We start from the raw sequence: 15,655 nt of genomic DNA, 5'->3' as shown, positions 1-15,655 counted from the left end.
GCAGTCTCATCTCCATTGCTCTGGAAAAGCAAGCTAATAAATAGAACATTCTTATGATAAATTTGCTTCAACAAATTCTCCTTAAACCTCTAGTGTGGACATCCACTTTTTTGATAGCCAGTGCTACCAAATTCCAAAGCAGGTGAACAAATAGTACACCTGATAACAGGTATCATTACAAACCAGTCACCTTAAATTTGGAAAGTATGCTTTCCAAATTTTATGTGAAAGTGTATCTTTTCTTAACGTTGGAGTATTTTTGAGCTGTGATAACTGCAAATGGAAAATACAGTAAGATTTTTTGCTATAAAATTAATTCCTAGCTTATATAATACAGCCAAATGAATCAAAACTTCATGTTCTTTTACAAAAGCATCATGCTTTCTAGATGTCCCACCACAGGAATGAGCCTGAGACCCCGTGGGGTCTGTGCCAGGACTTGGTAATAGAGCTGTCTGTGTAAGTATGGGATCCTTGCTGCCCCATTCTGTAGCCCCAGGCAGGCGACAGAAGACCAAGATGCCGGGATGAGGTGTCCTCCAAGAGAAGCCGCTCTCCCAGAGGGTCCCTTGGTGGAGTTGTTTCTCTCTAGCCCAGCAGTGCGCCTGCCTCAGCCAGGTTTCCTTCTCCCATGGAAAGCCCCAGAACCCACCTTCTTGTCGGAGTTTCTCCGATGCTCTTTGTAAATCAGCCAGATCTCCATCCACCCCATCAGTAAAATGAATGACCACCTGAAGATAAAAGATACGTCAAGCGCCAGCCAAAAGTAAAAGAAACATCACAGACCCTTGAGAGAAGGATTAGCCAGTTCAAAGCCTCCACTTTACAGCAGAGGAAACTGGGGGCCAAGGTTGAGAAACAATCACCCATGTTCATAGTTCCTTGATACTGTGCAATAAATGAGGTATAAAGTAAATGGGTTAGGGTAGGACGTGATTTATTAAAAAGCACAGTCAACAATGGAAATAAAAAGTTTATCTCATTCTCTTATTTAGGAGATGTAGTTTCTAGAAATCATGCGTCTGCATGAGTGTGTACATGCGTGCGTGTGTGTTTGTGTAGCCCGTGCTCCAAAATTCATATTTTGAAGTCCTAACCCTCAGTGCCTCAGAGTGTGACCATGTTTGGCAATAGGACTTTTAAAGAGGCCAATAAGTTAACTGAGGTCATTAGAGTGGGTCCTCATCCAATACGACTGGTGTCCTTCTAAGATGAGGCGATTAGGACACAGAGGGAAAAACACGTGGTGACAGAAGGAGAAGATGCCGTTTCCAAGCCAAGTTGAGAGACCTCCAGAAAAACAACCCTGACGCCGCTCTGATCTCAGACTTCCAGCCTCCAGGACTGTGAGAGAATAAATTCCTGTTGTTTAAGCCACCCAACCTGTGGAACTTTGTTATGGCAGCCCTAGCAAACTGATTGTGCATGCGTGCATGTGTGTGTGTGTGTGTGTGTGTGTGTGTGTGTGTGTGTGTGTGTGTATGAACCAATACAGAGAAAGAGAGAGATAAAAGTAAATACAAATAGAGAACATAATGCATTTAATGGTCAGGACTATGATTAAACATGAATTACTCACAAATTCAATGCATTCAAGCTTAATTACTGATTTCCAAGATTTTTTTAGAGCTTTAGTAAAACTAGAAGAAGATATTCCATTTCAGCCCAGTTGATAATAAAGGACTCTTACATACAGGCATCACCAACCCCATCAAACATGAAGAGCATCTATAGAAGAACCGTTTGGGGAGGGGGCTTCTGGGCATCGAGGTTTGCCCCTGCCCAGTAAAACCCAGAGATGGCCCAGGAAGCGGAAACGAGGCAGCCGTCCTCACCTTCACACTGTCTGGCGAGGCCTGCCGGAACTTGTTCTGGTAGAGCTTCAGCGTGTCCGCGGTGAGGACGTAGGGGTGCTGGGTGCGCATGCTCTGGAACTTCTCAAACAGCTCTGGCTGGTACTCGGCAAAGTCAAAGGCCTCTACGGGGCCCGAGGGCGCGTTGGCCACCACGGACACCCGCACCGTGGGCAGCTGGCTGCCGCTGCAGCTGATTCTTTGCATTTGGCTAATTCTATTCAGGATGGTGTCCACCTTGGACTCAAAGCCCCTCTGAGCCACAAATATGTTCTGATCTCTTGAACCATCAAAGCCCAGAATCACATCCAGGTCACAGACTGTAAAGGGAAAAGCAGGCCGTGAGCTCGAAGTCAAGCTGCCGAGATGTGTTCAACCTACAGGCACAGCTCGGGGCGTGGACCAGGACACCACGCTCAAGTGCAAAATGGGACCTTCTGTGCGTGAGCTCTGAGAAGCAATTAGATCTGCCTCTCTCACTGGGAGAACTCACACTGACTCTTCGGAGCCAAAACTGTTGGCCATTCAGTACGTTCGCTCTCCTGATATTAATCAACTTTGGTAACATATACAGTCAGTGTCTATCTAAGTGCATCCCAAGTTTGTGCTTTAGACTAAACACACTTGAGGACGCAAACCCTCTGATCTCAAATAATTGGTCTGATAAACCTACAAACAGAAACAGGCATCAATCAGTCTGAATTATTTAGGAGATTAAAGAGTAGGGGATGGGGAGTAAATCTGGTAAGAGCAAGAAGAGACAGACATCCACTCCTATCCTGGAACCACATCTGATCACAGTGGTAGGTGACAACCAGGACCCAACCCACGTGGATGTAAGTCAATGCCTGACACACCAGATGCTATAGGAGCCCAGAGGCCAGCGCTGGGGATCTGGGTAAACAGGTAACTCACCAACATCGACAGGACATGGTTGAAAATATGCACCTAAAGGGCATTACCTTTGGAAACATCAGGCACACCAGGACATAAGGTTTCATGCATCGCGTCATGCAGAGTTTCCAAAACCTGCTCGCTCAATTCCGACAGCTCCTGGACGCTCCCCACTCGGAACGCCGTGGCACTATTGGACGCGATCTTCCCAACCTCCTCTGAGTCGATGTTCCTCACGCCCACCGCGAACACTTTGACGCCTCTCTGGGTGAGTGCCAGGCTCGCCTCCTGGGCATCCTCCACCGACCTTCCTCCGGTGATCACAAAGGCAATCTGCGGGACTCTCTGATCCAGGCGGCTGCCTGCCTCTGGTATGAAGTGATTCAGCCGCAGGTGCTCCAGGCCCACGTTGGTGTTTGCGTGCCTCCCCCCTTTGTAGACCACCTTGTTGATGGCATCAATAATCTGCTCCTTGGTGGAAAAGTCCTTCAGGAAGAATTCGTCGGTGGGGTCAGAGTTGTACTGGACCAGCCCCACTTGGATGGAGTCTCCTCCTTCATAAACCGTGTCCACAATTTCAGACACGAAACGGAGCACTTCCTGGAAACTGTCCCTCCGGAAATTGATGGAACCATCCAACAGGAACACGATGTCTGCTTTCTTTTTCTCTAAAGATGATTACAATGAGAAAAAAAAAAAAAAGGAGAAATTTGGTTTCTATATCCAGAGCAAAAACACAGAACATAAAATGATTAAAATAAGGCATTCCTGTAATTCATTCACAGTGGACACCTTGGACTCTGTTCCATGACTCTAGAGTTCCTGAATTCACAGTCCTCAAAACATGTTTAGGTGATAAATGATAAATCACCTAAACAAAAGGAAAGGAGACATGAAAACTCAGCGGAACTGAGTCCCAGTTATCCCGTGCAAAATGAGAGTATGCCATGGATTCAACAGTCCGTGATATCAGGGGTTTTAGGAAATGCCACTACACACTTTCCTCCTGGTCAAAAATAAATGATAGTGTCTGGAAGGAGCTGGGGGAGGTGTGCTAGAGACGGGGAAAGGGAGGGCTGGGAGAAACAGATTGGAAAATGGGAAGCAGACTCCATGCATCTTTGGAGGATCACCAGCCAGCATGCCAAGAGCTTTGTTGGAGCCTGTGACACTCAATGACATTTGGAGATAATTCCCTGGTTCCAATCAAGGGATCAAGACTGGAGTAGAGAGAAGGGAATCCGGAGCAGCGTGAGATGTTCCACCACCAGCACAGAAGGAAGACATGAAAGAGCTAAGTGGAGTGCAGATGCCCCATGGAAAACCAGCCCTAATCATTTGCTCCAGATGTCTGAGGGGCTATCACCTGGGGTAGGAGCTAAGAAAGACGTGGGTTGGTGGAGGGACTCCGTTTGCTCTTGGCAGCCCCAAAGGTCAGACCCAGGAGCATGAGGTCAAAGCTATAGGTGGACAGCTCTAAATTCCCGATGATATCAGTCCAAAGAAAGAGGGTTGACTGGACCATGACCCCACCAAGGAGAGAGGCTGACTTCCGATCATGTTCGGAGGGGCGTAGATTGAACAACTTCAAAGATGCCATTTTATTCTGAGAGCCAATGAGTCTGTGGCTAACCCTCAATGCACTTTTATAGGACCTTTCAATGGGGCTATGATTAGCCTCGTGGAAGCTCATGGAAGAATCAATGACCATATGCTTTCTGAGATGTGTTTCCTTCTATTCCTCCTACAATTTCAACTCAATTATTTTTCCCGTATTTAGTTTCTAATTGTATGGCAGCCACAACCCTGAGAGAAGAAAATTATTAAAATGAATGCTAACTGCTTTTTTTCAATTAAAAAGAAAATAATTGGTGTCCCGCTCTGCCATCCCGGGTACCACAGCTCATACCTGGCCGTGAGGGAGAGGGCATGTCCACTCCCGGAGGTGCAGGGGTGACCTTGGAGGGTCCAAAGGAGTTCACGACCCTTTCTTCTATGTTGGGGAGCTCTCTGAACTCCCGAACCGTGAAGACTAGTCTGGAGTCATTGGTGATGGTCTGCAGCTCCGTTCTGTCGATGTTTCGGTCTCCTATCCCTAAACTCACAATCCCCGAGGAGCTTATCACCTGGGAATACCTGGAAATATCATCCTGGGATTTGCCACCCAGAAACAGAACCAGGTGTTGGGGCACCCCGTCTTCTATCCGGCTCCCAGCAGACTTGACAAAGAAATTCCTTGCCACGAATTCCAGAGCTTTGCCAGTGTTCAGCGGAGACCCCCCTTTGAACCTCAGGCGACGTATAGCATCCAGCACGCTGGCCTGGGATTTATAGGTCTTCAGGTAAAACTCTGGGAAGACATCATTGCTGAACTGCACGACCCCAATTCTCACTTTATTAGGGCCGATGTTAAGTCTCCGCACGACCCCGCTAACAAAGTCCCGAATGTGTGCAATGCCGTCCGGCCTCACGCTGTCAGAGCTGTCGATTAGGAAGACAATATCTGCAGCATCACTCTCCACGGCTGTGGATGAAAAGGAAAAAGGAAAACTCAGTACAAGACTGGCACGCATCTGGTTTCGTTTCTGAACTTTGCTCTATGTTGCACCAAAATATCAATTGACATGAAAATTATAAGCCGATGTGCATGTGTTTATCTCTTTGGCTTTTTTTAATCAATCATTACAAATTGGGCCTTTTGCATCAAAACAATTTCTGCTTCTTGAAATATTTTAAGTTCTCCAAAACTTTCTCTTTCTGAGTTTACTCAATTTTAATTTTGGCTTTGGTGTCTGGGTTACAACTCATTTCAAAAATATAAACAGCACTTAGAAACGAATCCTGGGTTACCATAATCTATGAATCACGAACTGTTACTACCAGAAGGGATTGAGATCACCAGCATCAACATCTTTGTTGTGCAAGAAAAGAGACAGCTGAGGACAAAGGCCCTCACTTCATCCAAGGCCACCACTTAGCTAGTGACAGCCCGGAGAATCCCAACTCGCTCCAGCAGGCCACACCATCATTCCTGGTGTTTGATTCATAGTATTTCTTTTTCTCACATATCTCTAGCATTTATACGAAGTTTTTATTTTCACTATTATGCCCCTATTTTCTTTGCATGAATCCATTTTTAACTATAAAATTAATCAAACGTCCTAGGAAAGATGAGCCATGGCTTCCTATTAATTAGAATTCTAGGTACTTCTTGGATGCCATTTATTAAATAGCTCATATCTTGCCTCTCAACAAATTCAACATTTGCCTCATAAATCACTGGCTACTTATAGTGGAAACATAGCACAGCAAAAGCTGAGCAGGTCATGGAATTGAACCATTTATCTTGAGAGAGAGAAAAGCTGGCCAGGCATACACAGCCAGGACTTGGATTCTCCAGTGGCACATAAAAGATTTCACAGAACATCAGTATCAGAGACAGCCACACCCTGATCATATCTGAACACTGACAAAAAGGAAACAAAAATCACCGGACACTCCCCATCCTGGATCATAGGTGTGACCACTGCTTCTGTATCAATTTCAGCGTTAGCTGTGAGATTTGGTAAGATATCCAATCATAAAATTACTCCTTCTCAACAGCATTCGATCCGGGGCAAAGTCCCATTTCCTCAAGCCATCTATGATGAGTTCAAGTCCTATCATAAACCCTTCCTAACACCCTCTCGCTGAGATGCCCTGTGGCTCACCAGCGTGTTGTCCTTCCTCCCTGCCACAAGCAATAGACCCAGCTGGTTCAATCTCAGGTGTCCCGTTATTTTAATTTTACTTGTGAGCACCATGGCCTTAGAGCCTGTTATTTTTTATATCTTTTTGAAAAGACACAACAAAGAACAAGAAACGCCCAACCTTACCTGGAGGAAGGTAGGGCGTGCTGGCCAGGAGCTGCTGAATCTGCTCGGAGGTTAGGGTTGTGATGGGTGTCAGCAGTTTCTGCTCCAGGCTGGGCAGCTCCCGGAAGGTGCTCACTGAGAACACGTATTCAGGGCTCAGGGAGATCTTCAGCAACTGCTCCTGGTCTGCGTTCCTTGCGATTGTGAGTGACGCCACGCCAAACTGCTTGAGCTCTACTGCCGATTCATCTACCTCATCATCAGACTTCCCGGAAGAAATGAGGACCAGGAACTGAGGGACACCCTCTTCAATCCGGCTCCCCAGAGGCCTCTTGAAGATATTCTTTGACACGTACTCCAGGGCGCCCCCAATGTTGATCTGCCTCCCGCCCTTGGGCCGCAGCCGCCTCACCGCGTTCTGCACCTCGTCCTTGCTAGAGTGGGCGTTCAGCAGGAACTCCACCCTGGGGTCCTCGCTGAACTGGATGACGGCCACCCGGGTCATGTCGAAGCCCACGTCCAGGTAGTCAACCAGCCTCTCGATGAGGGTACGGATGTACTGAAACTCGGGGCCGGCGCTTTGGGACCCATCGATGAGGAAGACCACGTCCCTCTTGCCGCCGACACCTGTGAATCAAACGTTACCATAGGGCTTCAGCTTCACTGACACCAAATTCTTAGTGTTAATGAACAGCCTCCCAATTTGTCAGAGAATTGCCACCTGACCGGTAAGGTATCCTAATTCAGACTATTTGAGTTAGAATACCAGTCCCAGGAGAGAGTCCTGGGCATTTCAGTGATTAAAAGTCAGAGGGAAGAGGAGGAAGCAGCAAAGGGCAAGGAAAAGTAAGTCAGCAGGAGGAAGAACCTAGACACACAGGAGCCAGGTCTAGACCGAGTGGGGATGGGGTTTGGGGAAGGAGGGGATCGAACCTGTGACAGATGACACTCATAGGTCAAGGGGGACAGTGCCCGACAACTGACTACTGGGATTTGCCAGATGGAAGGACCTTGACCAGAGCACCTTCTGTGGAGCAGGGAGAGCAAACAACAGGTTAGGGTGTGTCCAGAGAAGAATTGTAGACAGCAACACTTTATAAAGGAGCCTGGAGCACTGCTGCAGGTGGGAGCAGGGCATCACGGGAGAGTCTTTACGAGAAAAGAAAAGGCATTGCGTTTGTATCATGAAAGGAATCACCCAGTACGTCAGAGAACTGATGATGCAGGAGAGAGGAGGAGAGTTGCAGGTGACACCCTTGAGTAGGGAAGTGGTGAGGCTGCCCAGGGAAGCAGGGACAGTTCACCCAAGTAACGGGAGGAAGCCGAGACATGGACACTGATGCTGGGACAGACAGTAAGGCTTCTGGAAGTTCTTTTCCAATTTACTTATATTTTCTCAGTGAAATGGGAATCAGGATCACCAGCTCAGAGTAAGCTGAGGGAGGAGAAGTGTAGAAGAAGCAGGAGAAGGAGAAGGTAGAAAACAGTCATCTTGAAGAGCAGGAGAGCCGATAGACCAGGAGTCGTACTGTTGTAGAAACATAGGCTTTTGTGTATAAGTGAGCTGCACACACACGATGACAGCATTTCTGAAGTACCTTCCTGGGAGTACCAGTACCTCCAATGCACCGTAAAAAAAGATGGCGGGGGGGATAAATTGGGAGTTTGGGATTGACATAGACACGCTACTATATTTAAAATAGATAACCAACAAGGACCTACTGTATAGCACAGGGAACTCTACTCAATATTCTGTAATAACCTAAATGGGAAAAGAATTTTAAAAATAATAGATATATGTGCATGTATAACTGAATCACTTTGCTGCACACCTGAAACAAACACAACATTGTAAATCAACTAGACTCCAGTATAAAGTAAAAAAAAAAAAAGAAAAAGGACTGCTGCAGCCAAACAAGTTTGGGAAATGCTGTGTTCCCTCATTGTACTGGGGATACACAACACATATCAATTAGGGCCCAACCAAAACCAAAAAGACCCTCACTTCATTTATCCCACTGCCTTCCCAAATTCATTTGATGGCAAGCCCTCTAGAACATTCCAGGGAAGCCTTGCAGGGCGAGCTGCACTCTGCGTGGACATCAGCGAGGGAAGCAATCCCTCTCTGCAGCACCGTGCCAGTCACCCTCCCTCCCTCACCCACCCAAACAGCACTGCGTCCCACATCGACTTTCCTCTCACTTGCTTTTACTCTTCCCTCCCCCTTCCCCGCGAGCCCTTCCTAGTTCCCCTCCCCAAGCCTTGATGTGGACGGTTCTGTAGAATGTGAACCACATGGGAGTGAGGATGCATGTGCCTGTTCACCACTGTGCCCTCCCCACCCGAGTGTCCAGGGAGGGCAGGCGCTCTGTGGGCATTTTGGGAAGGGTGGGTCTATCTGAGTCCCCTTCCTTCTGAGCAAGTAAGGTTCCCTCCACTTTCCAGTTCATTGTATCAGGCCTAGGAAAGGGGAACAGGAAGGAGGAGATAGAATAAGCCGAGGTCATAACAGCCAGGTGGCCTTCCTGTCAGTTAAGACACTTACTTCTCTGCACCAAGCAAAGACACAGACCTACTAGAGAATGGACTTGAGGATATGGGGAGGGGGAAGGGTGAGCTGTGACAAAGTGAGAGAGTGGCATGGACATATATACACTACCAAACATAAAATAGATGGCTAGTGGGAAGAAGCCGCATAGCAGAGGGAGATCAGCTCGGTGCTTTGTGACCACCTACAGGGGTGGGATAGGGAGGATGGGAGGGAGGGAGACGCAAGAGGGAAGAGATATGGGAACATGTGTATATGTATAACTGATTCGCTTTGTTATAAAGCAGAAACTAACACACCATTGTAAAGCAATTATACTCCAATAAAGATGTAAAAAAAAAGCAATCTTGACACATTGGGTCTGGAAATAACAATGTTTCAGAGACTGTGCTCTAGCCTGATAGGCCACCTGTGGTCAAACTCCCGCCTCGATCACAGGAGGCGGCCAGCTGGACCGACCAGGGGAAGCCTGGACCCGGCATTGAACTGGAACTATCAATTAGATGGCCTCTCTTTTCGGTTGGTTATACAGAGCCTTTATGCAGAATTAGGGGTCTGAGCTGAAAGCCAAGCCTACGCCCATCTTTGAGACTTGAATTTGGCCCAAAACATGAATCTTAGCATCTTCCCAAGCCATTTCTGGCACCAAGCCCACGTGGTTCCTGATTCTTCGCGTAACTCTGGTTTTCACTCCCTACAGCTGAGGAAACAAAACTGAGAATACTTTGTAACACACAGTCCAAACAAGTAGCCCCAGATATTTCAAGGAATGAAGAGCCAAAGAATCCGCTCCTTACCCGGGCTCGTTACAGGGACCACAGATGCCCGCAACCTGCTCAGCTCCTCGCGGCTGAGCTGGGTCACCCTTTCGGAGATGACCTGTTGGATGGTCCCCAGCTGCCGGAAGGTGGGAATGGCCACCGCGAAGTCCGGGATGAGGGAGATGGTCTGCATCTCGGTGATGTCAGCGTTCCCGATGCCAATGCCGATGGGCACGGCCCCTCCCCTCTTCAGGACCACCGAGGGGCCTCTCACATCATCCCCAGACCTGCCGGCCGCGAGGACGACCAGGAGCTGGGGGATGCCTTCTGCTATGCGGCTCCCGGCGGAGCCAATCAGGATGTTCCTCAGGACGAAGTCCAGGGCGGCCCCGGTGTTGGGAGTTGGCCCGCCCAGCAGCGTCAGCCCGCGGATAGCACTGACGACGCTCTGCTGGTCCATGTAGGAATTCAGGTAGAACTCGGGCCTGGTCCGGTCGCTGTACTGCACCACAGCTACGCGCACCCGGTCCGCACCCACGTCCAGGCTCTCCACCACTCTCTGGACAAACTCTTTCAACAGCGGGAAGCCGTTCCTGACACCGTCGGAGCCGTCGATCAGAAACACCACATCCTTCTCACCTGAAACTAGAAGGAAGACAGCCCCTGTGACTCACACGGGACACAATAGGGATAATTTCATACCAATCTGTGGTGGACCGAATAACTCCTAAGATATCCAACTCCTAATCCCTGGAATTTATATGGAAGAAAATCTGCAGGTGTGATTAAATTAAGGGTTAGAGGCGTGGGGAGATTGTCCTGGATTATCCAGGTAGATCCAGTGTAATCAATCTCGTGTCCTTATAAAAGGGAGATAAGAGGATTAGAGTTAGAGGGAGAAGAGGTAAGGATGGAAACAAGAGGCCAGAGATATGAGAAGATCTGCTTTGAAGATCTGCTGGCTTTGAAGATGGAGGAGGGGGCCGTGGACCAAGGATGCAGGCAGCCCCTAGACACTGGAAAAGATAAGGAAGTGGGTAATCGGCCAGAAACTGCAGAAGGAAAGCAATGCTGACACCTTGATCTTAGCCCAGTAGAACAGGTTTTGGATTTCCGACCGCTAAAACTTAAGATAGTAAATTCATTCTGCTTTAAGCCACTAAATTTATTGTAATTTATTAAGGCAGGATTAGGAAACTGATGCACCAATACATACAGGTATAGCCCTTTCACTTTAGAACTTTTCCACGTTTGAACAGTATTGTTAAGTTTCAACGTTGTCCTCAAGAAGAAATGTTGGGGGCAGGGAGAGAGACATGGTCGGCGGAGTCTGCACAACCGTTAGCACTTTATAGATGAGAGGTTTCAAATGATGTACTGCAAGTCACAGCGGATAAATGGGGGAAAATGTAACCCAGATGTCCAGGTTACAACCCGAAACCCACAGCGAACGTGTTCAACAGTCAATGTAGAGAAGCTCTAGATGCTCTATTTTCAATCAAAGGGATCATATGTGAAGTTAATTACTCTTTTTGCTGCAGTTTTATCACCAAATGCAAAGTAGTTAAGCATGAAGTCATGGTAACAAAGATGAGTACTGAGAAACTTTAATGCAGCGTTTATAATGGGAATGTGCCTGCCTCTCTTCATGCTTTATGGTTTTCATGAATGCAGAGAATGAATTATGACACAGGGATACCCACTTAAAATAAGAAATTGGGGAACTATATGAAGATGAAAACCGTGTTAGCTCTAATGTGACCATGTTATATGGCTTTTATTATATATATAGTAAAAACTGTGTTTTTTTTTAAAAAAAGGATTATTTTTAACCACTGATATAGCTAAATTTTATAATGTCCTTAAAAATAATCACCCTGATTCTCCTGTTTTGCCCTAGAGAGCAGTTAGAGAGTCACCTCGGGGAAAGAAAAACCATATTCCATTGTTCCTGCAGAAATCACTTTTCTTTCTTGGAAACCCAAGGAAGGCTTCTACCCGGAGACCAGGAGCCAGCCGCCTACCATCGACTCAAGCATGGGACAACTGGGCTGCAGAAGCAACCAGAAGTTCTATGCTTACCTGGTGCTGGCGCCCCATTTTGCACCGATTTTAAGAGGTTTACAATCTGTGGTTGAAGGTCTCCAATCTTGGGAAGAGACTCCGCAGCCAGGATAAAGGCAGGGGATGGTACCATCTGCTCCAACTCGGCAGGGTCTGCGTTCTTGGCCTGGAGGATGAAGGGCACCACACCGCTCTGTTTCAGGTTGAGAGCTGGCCCGTCCACACGATCGGATGACCTTCCTGCCACCAGCAGCACCAGGAACTGAAGCACTCCATCCTCAACCCGGCTTCCAGTGGACTTCACAAAGATGTACCTCTGCGCGTAGTCCAGGGCATAGCCCAGGTTGAGGGCTTTGCCCGTCTTGATCTTCATTCTCTTCACGAGATTCAGGATCTCGGGCTTGTTCTGGTGCTCATCAAAACGAGACTCCACCCTGACATCGTCGCTGTACTGAGCCACCGCAATCCGGGTCCTGTCAGGCTTCACGTCCAGCTCATCAATGACCTTGTAGAGGAAGTCGCGGACGGCAGGGAACTGGCCCACGAGATTGGCTGAGCCATCAAAGAGGAACAGGACGTCTCGCTTGCTCTCTACAAGGAAGGAGAGTTAGGACACAGTGAGGGACAAGGACACAACAGGCACCAAACTGACCTGAGCCCAGAACCACCAGCTTTTGGTAATGGGAGTTCACAAAATTCATCTGGTATCACTGCACCAGCAAGGGAAGAGAAAACCCACACCAGGTGCCTTTCAAATGCCCCCTTTCATCTATGCACAGGATTAGGACAACTAGATCGGTCTGCCCAGCCTAACATCATGCTTCCTCAACAAAGCAGGCCGAGGAAAAGCCCAGAGGGTCCTGTTCTTATATCAGGTAGCAACCACTCTAGGAGAACAGACAGTGTTTTCAAATTGTTATAAACAGAACTATTGAAAATATGGTCCTGTTGTTCTTCTGCTTAAAAATGGATCTGTCTCTAGTGACAAAGGCAGATATGGGATATCCACCTGACACATAGACATGCTCTAATTAGATTCTCTTTTCATTAAATTTGAGCTTATGGGTTAGAACCCAAAATAGTGTCCAGTGTCGGTCTGTGGGTCAGGATCTCTGTCAGTGATTTCCAATCTGCTGTGATCAGACAACAGAAAACACGGACATAGGGGGCTACGGCATGTCATGTGAACATTATTTTCAGCACACACGGTTCTTAGAACTATTTTGATTATGTTTCAGTGGGATCTATCTTGCTACCCATCTGTGATGTCAGCGACTGGTAGATCTAAGAGTCTGTATCTCATCACCCTAGTAATTTGCAGTCATCATCATCACCCAGACTTCCTTTGGAAACCGTTTTCCATTTTGCCATCACATAAAGATACAGCCTTCATTGGGCTTATGACAAATAATTTTCTAGATACAGCAGATTTGGAACATAAAAATATCATATCAGGAAAATCCTTTCCATCTTTAAGTGCTCCCAATGCAGACTCATGTGTGAGAGGGAATCCATCTCTCTCTCTTTCTCTGTTTTTCTCCCATTTCCATCTGGATTTGCTCACCAGAATCTTCAGAGGTATTGGGGCAAAAAAATAAATAAGTAAAGCTTCTGAATCAAGAGTGGGACAACCAGGACAGAACGTAAACTGGATTTTCTAGACTTTCTTTCATGGGCAAACATCCTTTAGACAGAGCATCTAAGCTTGCTGGTAGAGTGTCTCAAGCCCCCCCTTCAAAATCCTTCAACTAAAGAGAGCCCATCATCTTTCTATAGCTTATCGCCACGCTCTGGAGTTCAGATCGGGCCATCTGCCTGCCAACGTGGTGTCAGGGGGGAAGAGGGAGCCCGGAACAGTCGGAGAGCGTTACCTGGCTGGGCGAGTGGTACTTCCTCCACACCTCCACTAACATAAGTGGTTAGGGGCTGAATCAGCTGCTGAGGCAAAGCAGGCAGGGAGCTGAAATCATCCATGAGATACACCAGGCTCGGGTTAAAAGCTATCTGCTCAAGCTCTGCCTTATTGGCCTGGCTAGTGCCCACACAAAAGGTCAGGATGCCTGCGCGTGCTAGGGCGTTGGCAGCTTGCAAATAAGAGTCCTCAGACTGCCCGGCTGTGAACAAGAGCAGGAGTTGCGGCACTCGGTCCCGGATCCTGCTGCCGCCAGCTTCGGTGAAGTGGTTGTCATGGACATAGCTTAGGGCTGCGCCCGTGTTCAGGCCCAAACCCCCCTTGAGCTGCAGCTGCCTCAGGTGAGCTAGCAATTCTGACTTGGTCTGGTAGGTGTTTAGAGAGAACTCCGTCACCGGAGTGTCACTAAATTGCACTAAACCGACACGAATATTGTCGCTTCCAACATCAAGGCTGTTAACTACATTCATGACAAAGTCCCGCACGTAAGGGAAATTGGTCTTTCCAACGTTGAACGATCCATCCAAAAGAAAGATGATATCCCTTTTGTTTACGTGAACTGCAGTGGAGCACAGAAAACAAAGTGAGACATACACAACCGCAGAGCGCTTCCTCATGTGTGCCCGCAGCCCAGGCACACATGCCAACATGTAGAACACAGAGAACATCAGTGAGGCCAAGCACGTCCATCTCGTAAAATGTGGCATAAAGCTGCGTATTTCCCTCCAGTGGGGGCTGGTGTTTGTGAGGAGAATTGAGAGCCGACATTACGGAACAAGTGGGCTCACAGAGAGATGCAGCGCCAAAAGCTAGAATGTTTACAACCAACCAAAGTGATCAGAACCCTTGAAACAGAACACTCCTTCCCTGGAAGTGAATTCTGCAAGGGCGTTGCTCCTTCTGCACCACTCGGCTTATGACCACGGTCAGAGCCAGGTTTACCTGGGCGAGACTGGGTCCCCCTGGGTTTCCCTCTACACAGTTACAGATAAATTTCCACTTACAGATCGATTAGAAGGGTGAGCCCAAGTTAACCTGAGAACATGAGTTCCCTAAGGCTAAAAAAAAAATCAGCAAAATTAGGCTGTTCTCATCTTGAAATATTCCTAGGGAGGCCCACTTGTCACTCTCTACCGACTCTCCCATAGAAGGGTCACGGCATTGGCGGGCAATAATCCAACCAGTGCCCACGGGGATTCCTCCTGAGTGAGATCACAGGGTCACGGAAACACATTAAAATGCAAAGAGACTCCTTGCTATGCTTGGCTGACGTTGTGCTCATGAAGAATCGAAAGTACAATTCTCAGATCGGAGTGTTTTCCCCAACACATGCTACCAAATGCTTTCCCATCTCTTCCCTGACGTTTCACTAAAATGGAAGCCTAACAACTACTTATATCCTACGTTCTGTCAGATTGAACTTTGGCTCTGAAAGTGTGGATTAGAAGTCTTAAGGAAATAAAGGAGAGAGAGAGAGTGGATTTTAGAAGACCAGAGAGCTTGAGGAGAAAGCATGCATCCATGCACCGTGGGACATGCACCGAACATCCTTCCAGGGGTGAAGCTTGTGAGGCAGAAAAGCTTGTTTCTGTGATATCCATCTTCTTTAAGGACGGTGAATTGCACTGATTCAATTCGTAAGCTCATTGACTGTTATCCTGCCTTTAAAAATAACTGTTCAGTGATAACCGTAATAAATGAGGGGTTTGGAGGACCACTGGGTTTTTATCTGCACACGCATCCCCTCACTATGCTTCCCCATTGAAGGA

At 47.5% G+C, this 15,655-nt stretch overlaps 1 protein-coding gene across 8 annotated transcripts in view; it reads right to left on the bottom strand.

Annotated features, from left to right (window-relative positions):
• The window catches only part of COL6A3 (collagen type VI alpha 3 chain), an 86,162-nt gene that overhangs the window by 41,116 nt on the left and 29,391 nt on the right, over positions 1-15,655 (bottom strand). For 6 of the 8 annotated variants that reach the window (XM_027117352.1, XM_027117336.1, XM_027117344.1 and 3 more), the window contains 8 exons: positions 13,846-14,445; positions 11,993-12,565; positions 9,947-10,555; positions 6,623-7,228; positions 4,657-5,271; positions 2,816-3,415; positions 1,836-2,173; positions 653-731 (listed from right to left, as the gene is read on the bottom strand). In XM_027117352.1, the coding sequence (XP_026973153.1) occupies positions 653-731; positions 1,836-2,173; positions 2,816-3,415; positions 4,657-5,271; positions 6,623-7,228; positions 9,947-10,555; positions 11,993-12,565; positions 13,846-14,445 (4,020 nt within the window). The remainder of the gene's footprint in view (positions 1-652; positions 732-1,835; positions 2,174-2,815; positions 3,416-4,656; positions 5,272-6,622; positions 7,229-9,946; positions 10,556-11,992; positions 12,566-13,845; positions 14,446-15,655) is intronic. The other 2 variants (XM_027117369.1, XM_027117398.1) reach the window with 1 other exon arrangement.

Source organism: Aethalodelphis obliquidens, unplaced genomic scaffold, assembly GCF_003676395.1.
Source record: "Aethalodelphis obliquidens isolate GAN/ISIS:26980383/991018 unplaced genomic scaffold, ASM367639v1 scaffold2, whole genome shotgun sequence".
NCBI lineage: Eukaryota > Metazoa > Chordata > Mammalia > Artiodactyla > Delphinidae > Aethalodelphis > Aethalodelphis obliquidens.
Note: the sequence above shows the minus strand (reverse complement) of the source record. Positions and strands in the feature narration are given on the sequence as shown.